The sequence below is a fragment of the Vigna unguiculata genome, chromosome 5, assembly GCF_037176805.1.
Source record: "Vigna unguiculata cultivar grain cowpea cultivar isolate G323 ecotype 2 chromosome 5, ASM3717680v1, whole genome shotgun sequence".
Classification (NCBI taxonomy): Eukaryota; Viridiplantae; Streptophyta; class Magnoliopsida; order Fabales; family Fabaceae; genus Vigna; species Vigna unguiculata.
In genome coordinates, this window is record NC_140796.1 from 9905094 (window position 1) to 9925657 (window position 20564).

Genomic DNA, 20564 nt, shown 5'->3' on the forward strand with positions numbered 1-20564 from the left:
ATGTATGATTAAATGCAATTTAGTCCGTTATGATTAAATTGTATTTTAATAATAACCTGCAGAAAAAAAGGGTGAATTTGAAAGACAAGAGCTATATTGGTAAACCTTTTGCTAATTTATTAACAATTAGGTTTATCTTGAAACCGTAGTTCTCTTTCAAGAAGTAACCATACCTTTCTATTGCTTTTAATAGTCTCTATTTGCCTATTTTCATAAAGTGAAATTTCTGACTTAGGTAGTGCTGTAGTTGCAAAATATGTGTACTCACCTCACAGCATGCCAGATCAAAAATCTGTGTCACTTTACTATCTTACTTGGCTTCATTGCTGCACTTCTCTGTCTTACTTGTCATGAAACCAATAGTGTAAACTAAGACGGCACCTTAAGGTAGCATGGCCTTTGCTGTGTCACCATGTCAATTGATTAATCCCACACCAAGTATGAATCCAAAACCCAAATCCCAAATACCAACACACTCACCATAATTGAGCACCTTCACAGGAACAACCAACCCCACAACTCACCAAAATCCCCCACCATGTTTTACCACACCTCTTTAGCATTAACACCTGCCTCCAAAACCAAGCATGTGGCGACAAATATCACCGAAACCAGTCCCAATACTATTCTTTCTACTATCTGTTTCCTTAACTTAATATCCCTCACTCTGTTTAGCTTCAAATGACTCTGTTTTTGCCCTTAATCTTCCCTTCTAAGTACCATCACAGCAATGCTTCCGCCCTAAGCAAGCCAATAACTTCCCATAACCAATTGCAAGAACCCCATTTTAACAAGAATCACGTCAAAGCACATGTTTTAAGCACCTCCACTACCACCAACGCCAACTATATATATTCTCCATTATCCTCCCTCTCTCTGTATCACTCACCCTTGAATACAAAGATGGCTGATGTAAATGCCGCTTCATTTGAGGCCTTTCTCCAAGGCTGGATGGTGCGCCAAAATGACTTCCTTGGTGAGCTTCTCTCAGCTCATCAACAATATCAGGAGGGGAGGAGAGTAGATGTAAGGCCCTTGATCGACAGGGTCATTTGCCACTATGGTCAATACTTCGAAGAGAAATCAAAGATCGCACACCACGATATTTTTCTTATTTTCTCACCACCATGGTTTAGTTCATTAGAACAATCCTTTCTTTGGGTTGGGGGGTTCAAACCTGGAGTGGCTTTTCAGATTGTGAACACAGCTTTGGGGGACTTGACACAAGACCAAAAAGAGAAGTTGAGCCAGCTGAAACAAGAGACCAAAATGAAGGAGAGAACTTTCAATGATGACTTGGCCAAGCTTCAAGAGAGTGTGGGCGATCCCCCGCTGGTGGAAATGGCCAGAAACCAGGGCAGATTGTGTATCAACGGGTCCCCCGTGACAGACCAAGGTTCGGTCCCCAACACTTTCAAAGAGAAATTGGAGAATCTGGTCGCAAATGCAGATGCTCTGAGGACAGACACAGCTCTGAAGATTTTGAAGATACTGAGACCTGGTCAGATTGTCAAATTCATGGCTTCTGCGGCTGAGCTTCAGATCAAGGTCAGGTCTTGGGGTTCGGACAAGGATGCCCAGAATGGAGACGAAGAATGAAATAAAAAATGACAAGTTGAAGGTTTTTATGTAAGGGGTTTCTTTTTCTCTGTTTCTGGCAACTGTTTTGAGTTAAGGGATAGATGCATAGGCATTAGCATTGTAGCATCTATCATGATAGATGTATGCCTGTAATTCTGTTCCTCTCTACCTGGAGTTTCTTTTATGAGCGTCGAATAATGATGAACAAAATAAGGTCATGCAGTGCATGCTTTAGGTAGATGCTAAAGCATCAGCTTATGAGCATCAGTTTATGTTCATCAGTACCTCTGGCAGAGGTAAGCACTGTAGATTGGTTGCTGCTATATTTACCTAAAATGAATATAGTAGAAACCTAAGGGTTGTTTGTTTTCCTTTTTGTTTTTCTTTGTGTACTAAGTCCTTTTTTTCAGAGATGAACATGGTTGAATAAAATGTGAAACCCCGAAAATTACTTTTTAAATATTCCATGCACTTTGACATTGCACCAAAGTAGGTTTCTCCCTAAGGGGACCTTTTTGGTTCTGTCCCCATCAAACGGGGTTTGTTCACACAGCAAGAGCGCGACAATGTCTAACGCTTAAGCAGCAGTTTCAAACATTAAGAAACTGGAGATGCAAAAGCGGAAGTTTCAAACATTCAGAATCTACTCCCTATCCCAAGTGAAGAACAGGTAATCCTGCAGCCCATTATTCATAACGATCCCCCAAACAAAAGAAAAAAGAGTGGATGAGTACTGGAATAATATTCCAAAATAACTATTTTTCATTACCCTGTTTTGTTATCCACACAAACATTTTTTATAATTATTGAATGCTTGTGCATTGTTAGTTTATTATAAATACATAAACCAATTAAGTATAATAATCCATAAAGGAAAAGATTTTACACTTTCACAGCCCTACTTTTTTGAGCAGCCGGCTTAAAGCTGGCAAAACCAGTAATTTCCCTGCCTGTGACCAAGGTGTTTATGTCATATGTGCCTTCGAACGTGTACATAAGTTCTAAGTCAGAGAATGCCTACAAAATTTAAGAAAAGCAGAAAACATGTCTGAGAACAGAATGACCCGAACTAGGCTTAATTAAAGTTTCAGTCCCAATAAAAAAGTACCAATAGGATGTCTAGTAGTAATTGTATTTTGCAAGCTCGTGTTTATGTTTAATAATGGACAACCAGCTAGTAAAGCTTTCACTAAAAAATCAACTAAAACAACGACTATCAGAGAGTTCTTTGTGGTGTGATGAGGGACTTGAATACTTTGTGTAAAAATGTCATGATATGGAGATGCAGTTTTTGCATGAATGAAGTCTGACATCGTGGACAACGGCAGCCATTAGCATGAGGTATGATTTAGAGACCTTGGTATTTGTGTAAAACAAAATATAAATCAAGGAAACAGATCATCCTCATGTCTAATTGGCCTTCCATTTCCGTCTCCATCCAAAAAACCCACTTATTGTACATTCATTGTTCAAGGTTATGTTAGGATAATTCTTTTCTCTTTAGTATTTAAAGAAGATAAAATGAATTGATTTTTTTATAAATTAAATTAACTTATAAAGCTTAGCTTTTGAATTAGTTAGATGTTAGAGTTTTTACAAAAAATAAGTGTACAAGATCATTTTAGTTTTTAAGAGAAGCTGATTCTTTAGCCTCAATAATTTTTTGGTGAAGAAATAGAAATATATGTGCCAAAAACCCATTTCCAAACTACCCCATTTTAATCTAAATCCAATAGGAGGTTCAAAAAATAAATTTCAAGCAGGAAATTAAGCATGAGAACCTTTGCCATTAGAAAATCAGCCAAAATTCCTTTGCCACCACAAGCAATTCTCTCCACGAGGCAGCTGTTTCTCTTGCCCTCAGGGAAATCCAAGACTGAAAGATGATTGACAATTTACTATCAGTTATCTATAACCTAACTAAGAACACAACAAAGTAGCTTGCAGAAATTTTTTGTTTACTTGGTGATATTTTCTTCTATTTTGTGAGCTGAGGTGGTTCAGATATACCTTCCCAAGCTAGCATGACCTGGAGTCATTTTACCACTATCATACTACTTGCACAGACGCCAACCAACAAGAATCATTCATTGCTTGAATGCTCCCTAGCATTTGAACAAGTTTTTGTTGACTGATTTTGGAAGCTGTTAATGGTACTCCAAACTGTTTCCTCTCCATGAGGCACCTAGCAAAGATTTTGTTGCACACACAATGCACTTTAGAATTACTTTTTGCACTTTTGTGGTGAAAGCTTTTGTTGAAGTATACTAGCATGCTATCTAAGACTACCTGTGACATATCATAGATTCCAATTGATAAACCAAAAGGTTGCCAAGAAACCATGACTAGTGAAACAGCAAGTACCTGTTTTTGAGACAACTAAAACAAATAATCAATACGTAAATTAATAGACAAAATATAAGATTACAACCACGGAGTTACAAAAGGACACAGAACCCAAGATTGACCAATGCTGTACTGCTTCCTCAGGTAATAGAAGTTTTGTAAACAACAAAAACATATACCATCATTTAGTTATGTATTAAATGATGAAATCATGTTCTTGAAATAACAGCAGAGACAATTATATCATGATAATTTTACCTTGTTTGTGTCCCGAAAAGAATTTACTCTTTATATTCTGTCATCGTCAGGGACAAAGACTTCCCTCAAAACTCCGTCTCCATTTTGTACAATCCTAAGTCAAATTTTATTCTCCATTTTTATCACTGTTAAGCCTGCCGCAGCCTTTTTGACAACATATCTGAAATAACGGGTACCAGAAAAAAGGTGATAGGTTTATATATTATATTTTTTCACATATATGGGTTATGGTTATAGGGCATGGTTATGGTTATGCGGTTAGTCACTCCAAACCATCGGCTCTGATACCACTGATAGGTTTATATTTTTTCATATATGGTTTTGTTGGGAATAGTCCAAGTGTGAGTCAAAAAGTCCCACATTGGATAGAAAAGACAAAGTTAAACACTATATAAGAATAAAGACTCATAACAACATTGTCTTAAGGTTTTGGTGTAAAAGTGGTGTCTAAGGTCTTATATGTGTAAGACTATGTCATATAACCATATGAAACCACAATCTCCCAATGACCATGACCATAACTATGCCATGACCATGACCATAACTATACCATGACTATGACTATAAACCTGTTGGGATTTTTAGGGCTTTTGATAATATGAGAGATATAAGATATATATGTGATATGTTACACGGAGGAACATGTTTTTGTATTTTATTGATATACTCTATATATAGAGCAAAATATAACAAATATCAAGTATAAAATATTTAGAATATCTCACTCCTAATCTAAAATAATAACAAATTTCTAAAACTGACACATCTCTAAAACTGAAATATTTTCTAAAAACTAATTTAAATAAAAAAAAAAGATATTAAGTAATATTCTCAACATTCCTCCTTGCTTAATATCTGTTTATTTTATATCTTCAGATTTGATTCTCCATCTTTTCATGCTTGATTTTCTCCTCTTTTTGTGCTTGCAATATTTGTTTTTCTCCTTCTTCCATGGCATCACATCTTTCTTCAATTTGGCATCATCTTTCATATATCTTCTTATATCAGCATCATCTTCTTTTTCTTTGTTCGGTGTGGATTTCATTGGAGTGGCATTGGACCTTTTGTGAATATTAAAATGTGAACCTCCATCTACTTTCTTCAATTGGACATCTACTTTCTTCCAGAGATATTTATCTTCTGATTTTGATCTTTCTTTTATACTCACTTCATTTGTAGCAAATTCCTCCTTCATAAAATCCAGCGCAAATCTTTTGTCTTTCATGTGGACTTTGAATACCTCTATGTTGTTAGTATTTTTGATCACACATACTTTATTTTCAAAGGAGACCTTATAACCTTTCTCTAACAATTGAGCAACACTTAACAAATTTTGGGTAATCTCAGGAACATATAAGACATCAAAAATTAATTTGATACCTGAATGAGTTTTAATTGAAACTGTTCCTGTACCTTTCACATCAAGTTGTTCTCCATTCCCAATTCTTACCTTGGAAATATTTGATTTATTCAGCTCCTTGAAAATTTCTCTATCATGAGTCATATGGTTTGTGCAACCACTATCTATAATCCAATCTTTTGAAGATTGGTTGGTTGTGACACATGATGTTGCAACAAGTAGATCCTCCTCTGATTTATCCTCATCTGATTTATTCTCCATAATTTGAACATCTTCTTGAGAATCTTTAGATTTGCATACCTTTTCCACATGTCCCAATTGACCGCATTTGTGACATTTGACATCTGGCCTCCACCAACACCAATTGAGTTGATGACCTTTTCTCTTGCAATGGGGACAAGATGGAAAAACCTGTGTGTTGTTGTATTTGCTCCTTCTATTTTTCTTGACTATGAGAGCATTATCTTTCGTGTAATTTAAATTACCTTCAACCGCCTCATGACCTTCTCTCATCAATCTTCGTTGTTCTTGTGCTTGTAAGGCATGTATCACCTCTGTAAAGGTAATTGTAGACAAATCTTTTGTGTTTTCTAAGGAAGCAATAGATGCCTCATATCTTTCCGGAACCGTCACCAGAATTTTCTCAACGAGTCTGGAATCTGAAAACTCCTTTCCCAACAATTTTATCTTGTTGGCAATACCCAACAATTTGTTTGAGTATTCTTTAATTGTTTCCGACTCTTTCATTCTTTGCATCTCGAACTCCCTTATCAAGTTCAAAACTTTCATGCCTCGAATCTTCTCGTTCCCTTCATATTCTGCTTTCAAGTATTCCCAGATTTCTTTGGGAGACTTTAGAGTCATGATCCTGGTCATAATCATTTGTGAAACACCTGCGAACAAGCATGATTTTGCCTTTGCCTTTCTCGTTTTCTTTTCTTTATGCACTTTCATTTGAGTCGCGGTGGGATTTTCAGACAAGGGAACATCATCTTCCTCCACAAATTCCCATAGATCTAGCCCCTCTAGATATGTTTGCATCCTTACCGCCCATAGATCATAGCTTTCACCATCAAAGAGTGGAATAGCGACGTGTGACATATTTCCTTCCATTCTATCGGCAATAAGAACAATGGCTCTTGATACCAGTTGTTGGGATTTTTAGGGCTTTTGATAATATGAGAGATATAAGATATATATGTGATATGTTATACGGAGGAACATGTTTTTGTATTTTATTAATATACTCTATATATAGAGCAAAATATAACAAATATCAAGTATAAAATATTTAGAATATCTCACTCCTAATCTAAAATAATAACAAATTTCTAAAACTGACACATATCTCTAAAACTGAAATATTTTCTAAAAACTAATTTAAATAAAAAAAAAAGATATTAAGTAATATTCTCAACAAAAGATAACAAAAAGAGTACGTGTAAAACTGGTGGACGCGAACAACAAGAAACATAAAGCATGAGAGAATATGTATTTGAAAAATAATCTAAAACCCTCAATGTCTCATTGCAAAGTTTTCTTATATTCTTCTCTTTGTATGGTGCTAGTGATGTTAATATTTGCATTGGTACTCCTCTTTTATGTTTCTTTACGGGGTGCGGGGCTAAGACTTTCATCCATGAAATTTCATTCATGTTTGGATCTCCATGACCTTTAGATTATGAGATAGAATGATAATAGTTTATTCATGGATAATGATATTTCAACAAAAGTTTTTGACAAGTATTTGATAAAGGTGACGTGGCAGCGATTTTTTTTAAATTTTAATTACGAAATGGTTAGTTCACATGTGCAGCGGAAAGAGAAACCAAAATGAAATTAAATGTAAGTTAGAGAGAGAAAGTGAAGAGAGAAAAGGGGGAAAGTGAGGCAGGGAGTTGCGAAGTGAGAAAGTGAAGAGAGAAAATGGGGAAAGTGAGTCCGTCGGAGTTTGTGGTTTAGTGAAAGTGAGATTCCGGCAACCATTTCGCCGGGGAGGGGGGGGGATGGAGGATAGTTATCAATGAAAGCATGAAAGATAGAGAGCAAGAGAGATAAAGCGAGAACGAGAATGAGAGAGTGATCGGAGTTAAGCATTGCAGATTAGTGGTGGATAATTGCAGTCATTGACACCGTTTGGGTGGGTTACCAGAGGCGGGTCGTAGAAGAAGTCGTCGACGACAAGGAATTCGTCATCCCGAGCGTACACAACTGTATAAACAGTTGACGCCGATATGGGTAGTAAAGACGCTGTATGTGGGTTGAGCAAAGTTTTTTGAACAAAACTGCAAGACAAACCAATAAACCTAATTAAAATGTGGTAAATACGTTATTCTTATTTCATTACTTAAGAAAAATATTTGTATGCATAACCCAATTCCAATTCAAATAATTAAGTGGGAGTAGTAGCCTCACAAGACCCTAAGTATAAACCTGATAGAAAAGCGAGGAGTAACTCGCAACTATGTGGGGAGTACACATGAACTTTTGCAATACTGCTTCAACATTGAATAAACACTATTCTTAAGTCGCCTTTTTCGACCATTGACCATCAAGTAACTCAATCACGAGGTCTAATGGACCAATTAAAATTGAATTAACGGAAGTATGTGGATTTAATATGTGCACACAACTGTATAAACAGCTGACGCCGATGTGGGGAGTAAGGACACTGTATGTGGGGAGTTGAAGCAAATTTTTTTGAACAAAACTGCAGGACAAACCAATAAACCTAATTAAAATGTGGTAAATACGTTATTCTTATTTCATTACTTAAGAAAAATATTTGTATGCATAACCCAATTCCAATTCAAATAATTAAGTGGGAGTAGTAGCCTCACAAGACCCTAAGTATAAACCTGATAGAAAAGCGGGGAGTAACTCGCAACTATGTGGGGAGTACACATGAACTTTTGCAATACTGCTTCAACATTGAATAAACACTATTCTTAAGTCGCCTTTTTCGACCATTGACCATCAAGTAACTCAATCACGAGGTCTAATGGACCAATTAAAATTGAATTAACGGAAGTATGTGGATTTAATATGTGCACACAACTGTATAAACAGCTGACGCCGATGTGGGGAGTAAGGACACTGTATGTGGGGAGTTGAAGCAAATTTTTTTGAACAAAACTGCAGGACAAACCAATAAACCTAATTAAAATGTGGTAAATACATTATTCTTATTTCATGACTTAAGAAAAATATTCGTATGCATAACCCAATTCTAATTCAATTAATTTAATGGGAGTGTACCCTCACAGAACCCCAACTATAAACGTGATAGAAAAGCGGGGAGTAACTCACAACTATGTGGGGAGTACACATGAACTTTTGCAATACTGCTTCAACATTGAACTAACACTATTCTTAAGTCGCATTTTTCGAGCATTGACCATCAAGTAACTCAATCACGAAGTCTAATGGACCAATTAAATTTGAATTAAGTGAAGTATGTGGATTTAATATGTGCACACAATTTTATAAACAGCTCACGCAGATGTGGGTAGTAAGGACGCTGTTTGTGGGGAGTTGCACCGAAGTTTTTTGAACAAAGCTGCAAGACAAACCAATAAACTTATTTAAAATTTGGTAAATACGTTATTCGTATTTCATTCGTTAAGAAACATATTCGTTTGCATAACCCAATTCCAATTCAATTAATTTAGTGGGAGTGTAGCCTCAGAGGACCCTAAGTAAAAACCTGTTACAAAAAAGGGGAGTTACTCGCTCCTATGTGGGGAGTACAGTCGGACTTTTTCAATACTGCTTCCACGTTGAATAAAAACTCTTCCTAAATCGCCTTATTCGAGTAATGGCCATGATGTAACTCAATGACGAAGTCAATCACGAAGTCCAGTACACCAATTAACATTGCATTCGCTAAATTTTGTGCTTTTTCAACTACACAAACCGGTAAAAAATATTTGACGCAGATATGGGGACTTATGCATACATATGTGGGGAGTAAAGGCAAACTTTTTTAACAAAATTGCAGAAAAAGCGAACACAATTAATATAATGTGTAAACACATCATTTGTGTTTGATTTAGCCCAACAAATATTCCTTTCCATTATCCAATCCCAATTCAAGTAATTTGGTGGGAGTGTAGACTTACTAGAGGCCAAATTCAAACCTGTAATGGTAAGTGGGGAGTTAAGTGCAACTACTTGGGGAGTGGAGTTCAACTTAATCAGTACTGCTTGCATATTGTACACAACTTTATTTAAATCTCCTTATTGGAGCATAAACAATTATGCAAATTATTGACGAAGTCCAGACCTCCAATTAACACTACTTTCACTGAATTTTGTGCTTTTTAAACTCCACAATCATGTGTAAAACATGTCACGCAGATGTGGGGAGTTATGCATATATGTTTAGGGAGTTTGGGCAAACTTTACTAAGAAAGCTGCAAAAAAAACCCAATACAATGATTTTAAATTTAGTAAATACATCAATAATATTCGATTCAGTCAGACATATATTGCTTACAATTACCACATTTTAATTAGGTTTATTGGTTTGTCCTGCAGTTTTGTTCAAAAAACTTTGCTTCAACTCCCCACATACAGCGTCCTTACTACCCACATCGGCGTCAGCTGTTTATACAGTTGTGTACGCTCGGGATGATAAATTCCTTGTCGTCGATGACTTCTTCTACGACTTGCCTCTGGTAACCCACCCAAACGGCGTCAATGACTGCAATTATCCACCACTAATTTGCAATGCTTAACTCCGATCACTCTTTCATTCTCGTTCTCGCTTTATCTCTCTTGCTCTCTATCTTTCTCGCTTTCACTGATAACTATCCTACACCCCCCCCCCCCGGCGAAATGGTTGCCGGAATCTCACTTTCACTGAACCACAAACTTCGGCGGGCTCACTTTCCCCCTTTTCTCTCTTCACTTTCTCACTTCGCAACCCCCTGCCTCACTTTCCCCCTTTTCTCTCTTCACTTTCTCTGTCTAACTGATATTTAATTTCATTTTGGTTTCTCTTTCCGCTGCACGTGTGAACTAACCATTTCGTAATTAAAATTTAAAAAAAATCGCTGCCACATCACCTTTGTCAAATACTTGTCAAAAACTTTTGTTGAAATATCATTATCCTTTATTCATAGGTGTTATGTATATCTTACTATATGGGCCTAGCCCATCTCTATGTAACTCAATGTATCTATAGCCTAGTTGAATCCTTGCTTCCCGAAGAACACACAGTTATGGGTATCAAAATGAATTTCAGAAATTATTGCTTTTAGATTTATGGCATCCTCTCATTGTTATATCTAACTCATTTCCAATATAGATAGCATAATAGGCCCAACAATTAACAAATCTAGCTAAAATAGAATTCAAATGACTCTTATATCATTTTGAAAAGTGAACTTTGTTTAACTCAATCTTACAAAATCGAGTCTTTCATTTTTTCCTTTCTACAAATAATTTGTTTCATTAAGTCAGTTTTGTATGTGTTTTCACCATTCAAGACAAAAAAACTTAAATCAAAGAGTTTTAATCTCACTCACCGAAAATGTATCAAAATAACGACTCAATAATAGAGCAATAAGCAATGGAATAAAATTATCTTAACTTGCAAGAATTTAGGTGGAGCACGGATGAAAATAGAGCACAACAAGATGAACAAGAGTACATGAGACAAATCTTTGTAATGTGGAAAACCCCTCCATGTAATGGTTAAAACCACAAGTCATAAACAATACATATATCAACCAAAGCAAACCAAACACCAATGCTCACAAATAAAAAGGAAGATAAAACCTAAAAATTTATTTGTTAATGCAAACTACCTTTCTTACTCTCCATACTTCCAATCAGCAATCCAACCTTTGAAAACGAACACAGTCACCCTTTTACAAGTCTACTGTCCAAAAAATCATCTCGATTTAATAATGAACGAATTAGTTGCAATTTCGAAATTTGCATTCTAGTGGGTACGCAAAAATCACAATAATTTTTATTCTTCACTCTTTCTGTATTTGTTGCAATGTTTTCAATAATGAGTCTCTCTCACACATAACCTTCGTTTGATCCCTATCCACTTAACACTTGTTTTGATCCCAACTCCATCGATTGTCATTGTTAGCCTCTATCACCAAGCATTCGAGGTATTGTCGGCTTTGGAGCGTAGAGCTTCGTCACCTCGAAAGGTGGAAGTAGTATTTAAACTGTTTTTGGTCTTGACTTCTAAGTAATGTAAGATTATTGAGCGTGGTAAGAACATATATGCCCTTAGTCAAGGTCTAAGGGGAATGATGGATCATCCCCAATCGAGGGCTTAAAGAACTGATGGTTCGTCTTGAAACCTTGTTATCAGTTCTACGGTGGACGCCAATGTTCTGATCCCAAGTTTGTTGAGTGACATCGTTAAGGTCAATCGCCATGCATCTGAGGTATTTTGGAGTTTGTGCTCCATCATGATTTTTTCCTTTAAAAGCATCTCAGATGGTGGAAGGAAAAAGAAGTACTTAAACAGTTTTACATGTGTTAGCTCAATTAGCTACTCATTTAGGAGAATAATGACTACATTTTTACTTTTATTTAAAATATTTAATATTCGCTTTCTTGGAGTTTATTTGAGACTAAAGTCATTGTTTCAAATGAAATTTGTCTACTTAGTATTATCTAAGCTTCAATTGAAATCAATGATAAAAATTAATTTTTAAGTCTTGATAAACACAAGGCGATCCAATAAGAAGAATCTCTTCAAAAGGTCTAGTTCGTTAAATTTCATTAGGCGATTTTGATGGTCATCTATGTGCTGAATTTTTTATGATAAATGAATTTTAAGTTTGAATATACACATGTTCTTTGAACATTCTAACATATGCGTTGTGCAATTGAGGAATAAGTGAAATCACATAGAGTCTAGTTTGCTAAGTTGTGATAGACGGTCTAGTGAATATCTAAACACGTCAACAGAGATTTGATATGCTAATTTGAATTGAAGGATTTTATTTAAGAAGTATGCAGAATTCAAATACAAAAACAATCGATTATTCTCTAATTGTGTTCTAGATATTGTTTGATTATTTTCTTAAGTTGAAAAGAACCAAATACGTTTTGAATATATTATCAAAACTTTCCTTATACAGCATCATATGCCAAAAACATGAATATATGTGCTTGATATTGCAGATTTTGTAGAATCAAGTATTTACTGATTTAGAATTGCAAAGATTATTCATCAAGGGCTACATAAAGAGTTGACAGATGAAGAGAATAATCATCATCAGCAATCACCAATCACGCTTCTTTGATCGATGCTTAGTCACATGCTAGATTTATTTATTTTCTCTATTGTAATTCTTTCTCTTGTCATCTGCAAGGAAGGCTAAACCTTTATGAGTTTATTTTTTAGTGAGTTGAGTTCATAATGAATTATGAGGTTTTGTGCTAAACAAGTTTAAACATCTATTTTTGTAACAATTGTGCTTGTATAGTCTGTTTTTTTGAATTTTAATTTTTGTTATTGAAATTGTTTTTTAATCCTTGTTGATAATTTAGTTCACATCTTTTATTGAAATTTTTGTTAGTTTGCTTAATTCTAACAATCTCTTGTTTGTTTAATTCAAGAGGTAAAAGAATATAAATCTCAAATGTAGACACTTGGAAACATCTTAAGTGGTGAGTCACTCCCTCCTTTGCTTATCCTAGAGCGACAATTTTTAGCTTATCTCTTATGTGAAGCCTTGGTAGTTAATCAAAATTCAGGAAGTAGAGACTTTTCTCTCTTGAGGTTTCATATGTTATGAGTTAGGTCACAAGTGGTAATTCTCCATACTTAATTATCTCATAGACATAAGTGGCGCACGGTTCTTCCCAGTTCCTAGCATTCATTATTCTTACCTTGTGGGCTAGATTAGAAGCAGCGAATCACTAACTTTTTTATATCATGGAGTTTGAGCGAAGCAAAAGTCATGGCTTATTCAAAATTCAAGATTACATTTCATCCAACAATCCTTTAAAGAATTATTCTAAAAATTCATTCAAGAGTTCTTCCCTGGAGCTTTAATAGAAAGATCTTCCAACCCAAGCAAGTCTCCCTTCAGTTCTCACCATATCGTGACATCTTATCTTTGGTCACCAAGATGGCTTCCATCGAATTATTTTTAGTCATGGCTACTCTTCAATGTTGACCCTTCTATCATTTTAGTGTTAAAAGTGTAATCCTACATGGTGATTGTCTACAAACAATTTATATGGAGAAACCTCCTAGTTTTGTGGCTCATGGAGAGTCTTTCGACTTGGTATATCATCTCCACAAATCTTTATAATGTCTCAAAACAGTCTCTTAGGGCATGTTTTAGTAGATTTAGTGTAGTACTTCAACAATTTGATATGACTTGGAGTAAAGCTAATCATTTTTTAATTTATAGTCACCAGGGGTTAGTATTTACCTAATTATGTATGTTCATGTAGAGATTGCTATGGTATTTTACATATAACATAACACCTTTGTCATCATTTCAGGTTAAAGACTTTGGCGAACTTAAATACTTGGGAATTGAGGTAGTACAATCCAACAATGGAATTGTAATTTCCCAAAAAAAAGTATGTATTGGATATTTTAAAAGAAGCTAAACTAATGAATTTCAAGCCCCTTGACACACCTATGGATCCTATTGTTAAGCTTCTACCAAGCCTGGGAGAGTTACTTTCAAATTTTGAGAGGTATAGGTGATTGGTTTGGAAATTGAATTCCTCCCGGTTACTCATCATGTCATTTTCTTTGTGATCAATGTGATAAATTAGTTTTTTAATTCTCCATGTGTAGGACAATTGAATGTGATCATTTCACATTCTAAAGTCCATTAAAGGAGCCCTATGAGGTTTGTTACATGAACACAGTAATCATACTCGGGCTGTGAGATATTCAAATGCAAATCGGGCAAACTCTCCTGATAGGAGATCCACTTTGGAATATTGTCTTTATCGTGAGAAGTTGATTTCTTAGACAAGCAAGAAGCAAAATGTAATGGCAAGATCTAGTGCAAAAGCAAAATAGAGAGCTATGATATTTTTCCACTTAGCTTAAAAAACTACTTTAAAAGAAGAGATTTGGATAGGTTACATAGATAACTTATTTTTATTTTTATAAAACTATCTACCATTTATTTTTACACTAGGCATCTTAGATATAAGCATTTAACAATAACGGGACTAAATACACCTATTGCATATCCATTTATTTGATTGGTTATGGTATTCCTAGCAAAGATAGATATAAGGATTGAACAATAATGGGACTACGTACACCTATTGCATACCCATTGATTTTATTGGTTATGGTATTCCAAGCCCAGATAACCAACAGATCAGCAAATGTACTGTTTCCTATTCATCGCTCTTGACCATCAAGATCCAACCACCTTCCACCTGATATTTTCAGTGCAAGGAAGGAATACACTATTGAAACATGGGAACGATTGAGCACAGTAAAATGTCTTATTAAAAAGGCAATTGAGTCAAATGCAACTGGAAGATAAGACGCATGGGCATTGGACTTTTGTTGCTGTGGTCCTCAAAAAACTGGTATCAGTTCCATAATCAGGTTCAGTCAAAGCCTAATGATAAGAAAAACAACCTCCTAAAAGAGTACTTTAGCAAAATGATACAAATCATTCAAATCCAAGGAAGGTAACTTACCCAACATGCTATTGTTTTCATTTGAGCTAAAGAAGGTATACTTTTGCTCCTGAGCTTCAGACCCACACAATGCTATACTTATTGGTTAATCAAATATGTCAAATTTCAGGAACTATGAGTAAACTATCAGCAAAATGGTTACCAGACAGAGATTTAGTTTTACCAATAGTAAGAATTGCCAAGGAAGAATGAACCAAAGAGAAAGTTGAACAGCTTGCATCAACAATAGCAACTTCTGCTACGGTAGCAGCACTTTCGGTTATGGAAAGACCAGGACAACATAACCCTGAGAATCAGAGCGAGCTTGCTAAGATAACATGAAATGGGAATTCAACCTCTTCCCAATACAAATAAAAATTATGACATTAGAAAAGAATAACATAGAATAACGTCGTTGCAGAATCTTTTCATACTATATATAATACCCTCCACTCCTCATCCTATAAAACCCAGAACAAACACTAACTTGGTCATATGAAAATACAGCAGTCATCAATTTGGTCCTATGATAATAAATACACAAGAAAAGCTTTTAATTTCACTTTTTGAAAGTTAAATGGATTTTTCAATGTTAACTATATACAATTTCGTCTCTAGCACTGTTACTTGGTCTTGGAAATTTTCCATACTCATAAGTTAAATGTTTGTAAGGTAAATAAATTAGGACAGACTGGTTACACTTCAACCAAACAAATTGTATGCATAAAACTTTCATTTATCAAAGTAACACCACTTTTAGAGTAGAAACCAAATAAATTGTATATTTACTCATATAGTTATAGTCGGATCACCTTTATAGACATGTTTTAAAGAAAAGACTTGAATGCAGTTTTGAAATATCTTTTGTTATTTTCTCATAAAATTAATTTTGTATCCAAGTAATCTATGTTCATCTATGCAAACTTTTATTGTATGTATTATAAAAAAAATAATACTGATTAAAAAATAATACTAATTACATGTTTGGATAATCTATACACCCATTCCAAAAGTTCATCTGTCAGAGAGACAAAAGAAATACCATCCATTCAAAATTATGTTCAACACCTGAAAGTACATCCAAAAAGGTTATTCAAACATGTCCTAGAAACTTCTAAAGAATGACACTTGAGTTTTGTCAATTATTCTCTTTTCGGCCCTTAAGAACAATAAGCAAAGGTGGAGAAACATGCCTTGGTCATTATGGAAGCAATTTTTTCTTCTCCACATTCTCTCACTTTGTTCCAGAGGGTGTGTTCCTCCTGTTTCAACAAGTCACCATAATAAAAATAATCCTAAGCTGAATTCCAGAACAATATTCATCTCAGATCATATCTGGTTAAAATTATTTTAAAAATAATAAATAGTAATAATGGCAAAAACATCAATTAAAAGTTGAATGATGTCATGATTATAGTAATAATGTCAAATGTCAATTAATGCTAATATCAATTAATTTTAATCATCACAGTGAAGAAGATTAGAGACTGGAGTGGCATGTGAAAATGTCACAGAAACAGATTGCTGGCAAATTAAATACAAAGGCACCATCTAATTCACATTTTCTGTGATAAAGAAACCAAATAAAAGCATATTGATGATTAGAGACAAAGTGCGACAACATTTTAAATCATATTATGTGAATGTATTATGCATTGTTATGTGGATCACAAAATCAAACCAAAAGGAAAATAGGGATATTGGGATAGAAAATACCTTGGAACGAGTTCTTCATAGAAGCGCAACTCCCCAAACTGAAATTGAGATGTTTGGGCGAAAGAAATTTGTCTGTAGAAACATAAATGAAAAGGAAATTGATAAGGGAAACTGAGAAGTAGTTCGCAGCTTCATCATGTGAATCTATCATCGCAATCGCACGTGTCGGATGCTTAGACATCAATATCTGAATTGAATTAATTATTTTATCTTCCTTGTATGTAGAATTTAATTTTGAACACATTAATAATTGAAATAAATATAAAGTATGATTATTAAACATTATTAATTTTACTGTTATGATATGTGTTTGCCTGTAGAGCAATGAGATTGAGGATCTCATTTAATTAGTCAATCATTTATTCATGTGTTTATTTATTTCCTAAATGTGATGGTTAATATTTATTTTCTTGTATAAAGAAGAAAAAAAATAAAATTCTTACAAATATTTATATATATATATATATATATGCACATATTTGCATATAAGAAAACATAAAATTAATTATTTTACTGTTATTTTCTTTCAACTTCTAAAAGGTATTTCCTAAAACTTTTTTTATTATTTGATGTAAAAAATGATTTAGAATTTTAAAAACAGTTATTAAAATTTTTAAATTGGGTTTTGTTTTCTTTGAATATATTTTTGAATGTTAAGAACAATCTACTAAAAATGTAAGCCTAAAAAAATAATGCTACATTTTTTTATATATATAATGATTTTTTTTAACAAATTTATCTAGAAATACTAATGAAATTATTTAAAAAATAATTATCTGTTATTTTTATTCTTTAATTTATTTTGTAATTGTATTTCTCTAATGTTTTTAAACCTATATTACTTTAAAGAAAATATTGAATATTAGTCGTTACATATCTAAGTATTGTGTTCTCTTCATTAAAAGAAAATTTTAATTACGATAAAATTAATTCTGATCTACAACAAGAATTTATTTAAATATAATAAAATATATTTTCTCAATATATGCACTTAGCATTAGCATTATGATTGAATTTTCTTTCTTTTATTTATTCGGTATAAATCTTGCATTTATATGCTTGACTTGTTACATGTGATAACCTAGAAAATCATACTAAAAGAATGACTATATTTAAAATAAAGAGATCATAGAATTATTTTAATAAATAAATTGCTTATATATAAATAGAAATTTCATAAAAAAAAATTCATTATTTAGAAAATACTAGCTCTTTAAAACTTCGTTCTCTGATTTCTCTCTAAAATCTCTCACTATACTCTCGCCTTTTTGAAGATCAAAGACCGTCAGAGTGATCACTACGGCGAGATCTTCAAGTCTGTCCGATCAGAACCTTGAATCGAGTAAGTAATAATTATTCTCTTTTCTCGGTCTTCTCTTAAAAACCTTACATGTGATATTATTTGTATCGCATGTGAGGTTGGAGTATCTTATAAAAATCTCTCCTGATGTTGATCAGGGGCTCTAATGATGTTCCCTGATCGTGTTTCTGCTAATTCTAGGTTGAATTGTGAGCATCGGTAGTAGAAGAGGATTTTAGGTTACGACGTAATCGTGCGAGTCAATCACATGTAAGGGAAGCTAATAATTGATTGTATTTAAAGAGTTCAGTGGATGTAATTGTGTGTAATTAGAATTGACTGCTTGATTGCTGTGAGATTGGGAACTGATTGATGCTTTGTATTAGTTGAGATGTGAATGCATTGTATGAATTGAGTTTGAATTGAGAGAAATGGATACTTGAGTCATAACTCTAATTGGTATCATCTTCCTTAGTTTAAGAACTATTTTGGAACCAAATAAACCTGCAATAGATGTGACAATTAGAGTCATGAAAACAAGTAGCAGATTTCTCAAGAAACCAAACATGTGTTGTTTTACTGGTGTGATGCTAAGCCTCGGAACCAACGCTGAGCACTGAAAAATGTGAGAGGATCAGCGCTAAGCGTCGCCTTAGTGGTGCTTGGGCGCTAAAAAATGCGAGACGAATGGCGCTGAGTGTCGACTGAGCAGTGCCCCAATGTTGGGACCTCTACAGGTCTGGAAGGAAATTTAAATGCTGATGCTAAGCATTGGATCTGAGACTAAGCTGTAGAAATTGCAAGGCAAATGGCGTTTAGCGTTGGAACTTGACGCTGAGCATTGAGTTGCCAGGTTTTATGTGATTATTGTTTTGACTTGTTTCAATACATTAAATGATAGGAAATGGATTCTATGTCTATATTAATATACCCTGTATGAGATTTGGTGAATGTGAGTCTACTTTATGTGAATTATGGAAGAGTTTCATGGAGAAATTCTAAGTGTGGATGAGGTAGTGTATGCAAGGACATAAGGACTCAGTTTTGACTCACGTAGAGTATAATGAGTTATGTCGTAAGGAGTAGCAGGAGGTCTTAGCCACTGGACTCGATCAAGTCCTTGGTGAGAAGGAGACTTACCTGGTGTGATGATTGGGTGATAACCCCTTGAGACCAAACTCTGCAGAGTTTGGGAATCATACACCGGTGCAAGCAACCAAAAGGTTCGATGTCACTTGCATATATCTGGATAATCGAGTTTAGAGTCGACTGGGGTGTGTGTTGGAATGTTTCTATATGAATTTGTGATAAAAAAACTTATTGCGTTTTTGCTCTAATTGAACTTTTCTTAATCATTATTAGCTTACCCTATGTGTTTTGTGTTCGTTTGTTCTTTTGGTTTATTCTTTGCAATGATCACTTAAATGTGTGAGTAGAGGAAGCTGCAGGTGAGGAGATTTCACATGGTGTTGGTAGTAGGGCATAACAGTAGTGCCCAGTGGCGCTTATAGATAGGTGTTTTGTAATTCATGGTTAGAACCTATCTATTTTCCCTCCTAGTAGTCTTGTACATATAGAATTGTTATTACTCAGTTCTGGATGACTATACAAGAATTTATATTAACTTCCATGCTATTTGCTTTGTGTTATCATTATATAATGCTTTATTTAGTAGTCTAAAAGCTATTAATGAGATGTTACATTACATAATTCATCTTATTACAATTATCATTTATTTCATGATCTATTAATTGGAAGCATATCTTAATGAAAAGTTAATTCTTTATATATTCAAACAAGTGTGTTGCTTAAAGAAGGTAAGTAGAATGGATAATAAAAATGTAAAAACCTAGAAAATGGTCAAGAGTAAAAGTGTCTTTTAAAAATGAAGTTTGATTACTTTATTAATAAGAGTCAAATTTATAAATAGAATTATCAATTTATCAAATTTCATTTTTATAGAGGTCACCATCTTTCTAAACCTATTCTTTTTTTCTCCTCATTTTCTTTACGATTATGACGAATCTACCATGTTGTTTAAAAATGTAGTAAGCTCATAAGTCGTTTATAGATGATACAATGTTGGATCATCTAATGCTTTATAGATGATGTAAGCACGACTAAATTGTAGAGAAGATGATAAAAGGCAAATCATTTAGGTGGTTTGTTATTGAAATCGTCTAGCCAGTACATTGTTAGACTCTTTTACTTTAGGGTTTCCCAAATAATCAACTGATGATATCATTTATTAGGTGTATCATCTAAATAAACACGTCCAATATGAAGCGTATGATGAAATCATCTTATGGACTCGTCTACCAGGACTCTTCTAAGTGAGTTGTTAATGGACCA

The 20564-nt window shown here is 34.2% G+C and overlaps 1 protein-coding gene across 1 annotated transcript; it reads left to right on the top strand.

Moving 5' to 3' along the window:
- Positions 1-265: 265 nt before the first annotated feature.
- On the top strand, positions 266-2041 carry LOC114185413 (protein ZW2-like). The gene has a single exon (XM_028073126.2). The coding sequence runs from the start codon at positions 682-684 to the stop codon at positions 1597-1599; it is 918 nt and encodes a 305-aa protein (XP_027928927.1). The 5' UTR covers positions 266-681; the 3' UTR covers positions 1600-2041.
- The last annotated feature ends 18523 nt before the right edge of the window (positions 2042-20564 follow it).

Bases quoted from the DNA above. Each gene is read 5' to 3' on its own strand.
- LOC114185413 (XM_028073126.2), top strand. From the start codon at position 682: ATGACTCTGTTTTTGCCCTTAATCTTCCCTTCTAAGTACCATCACAGC.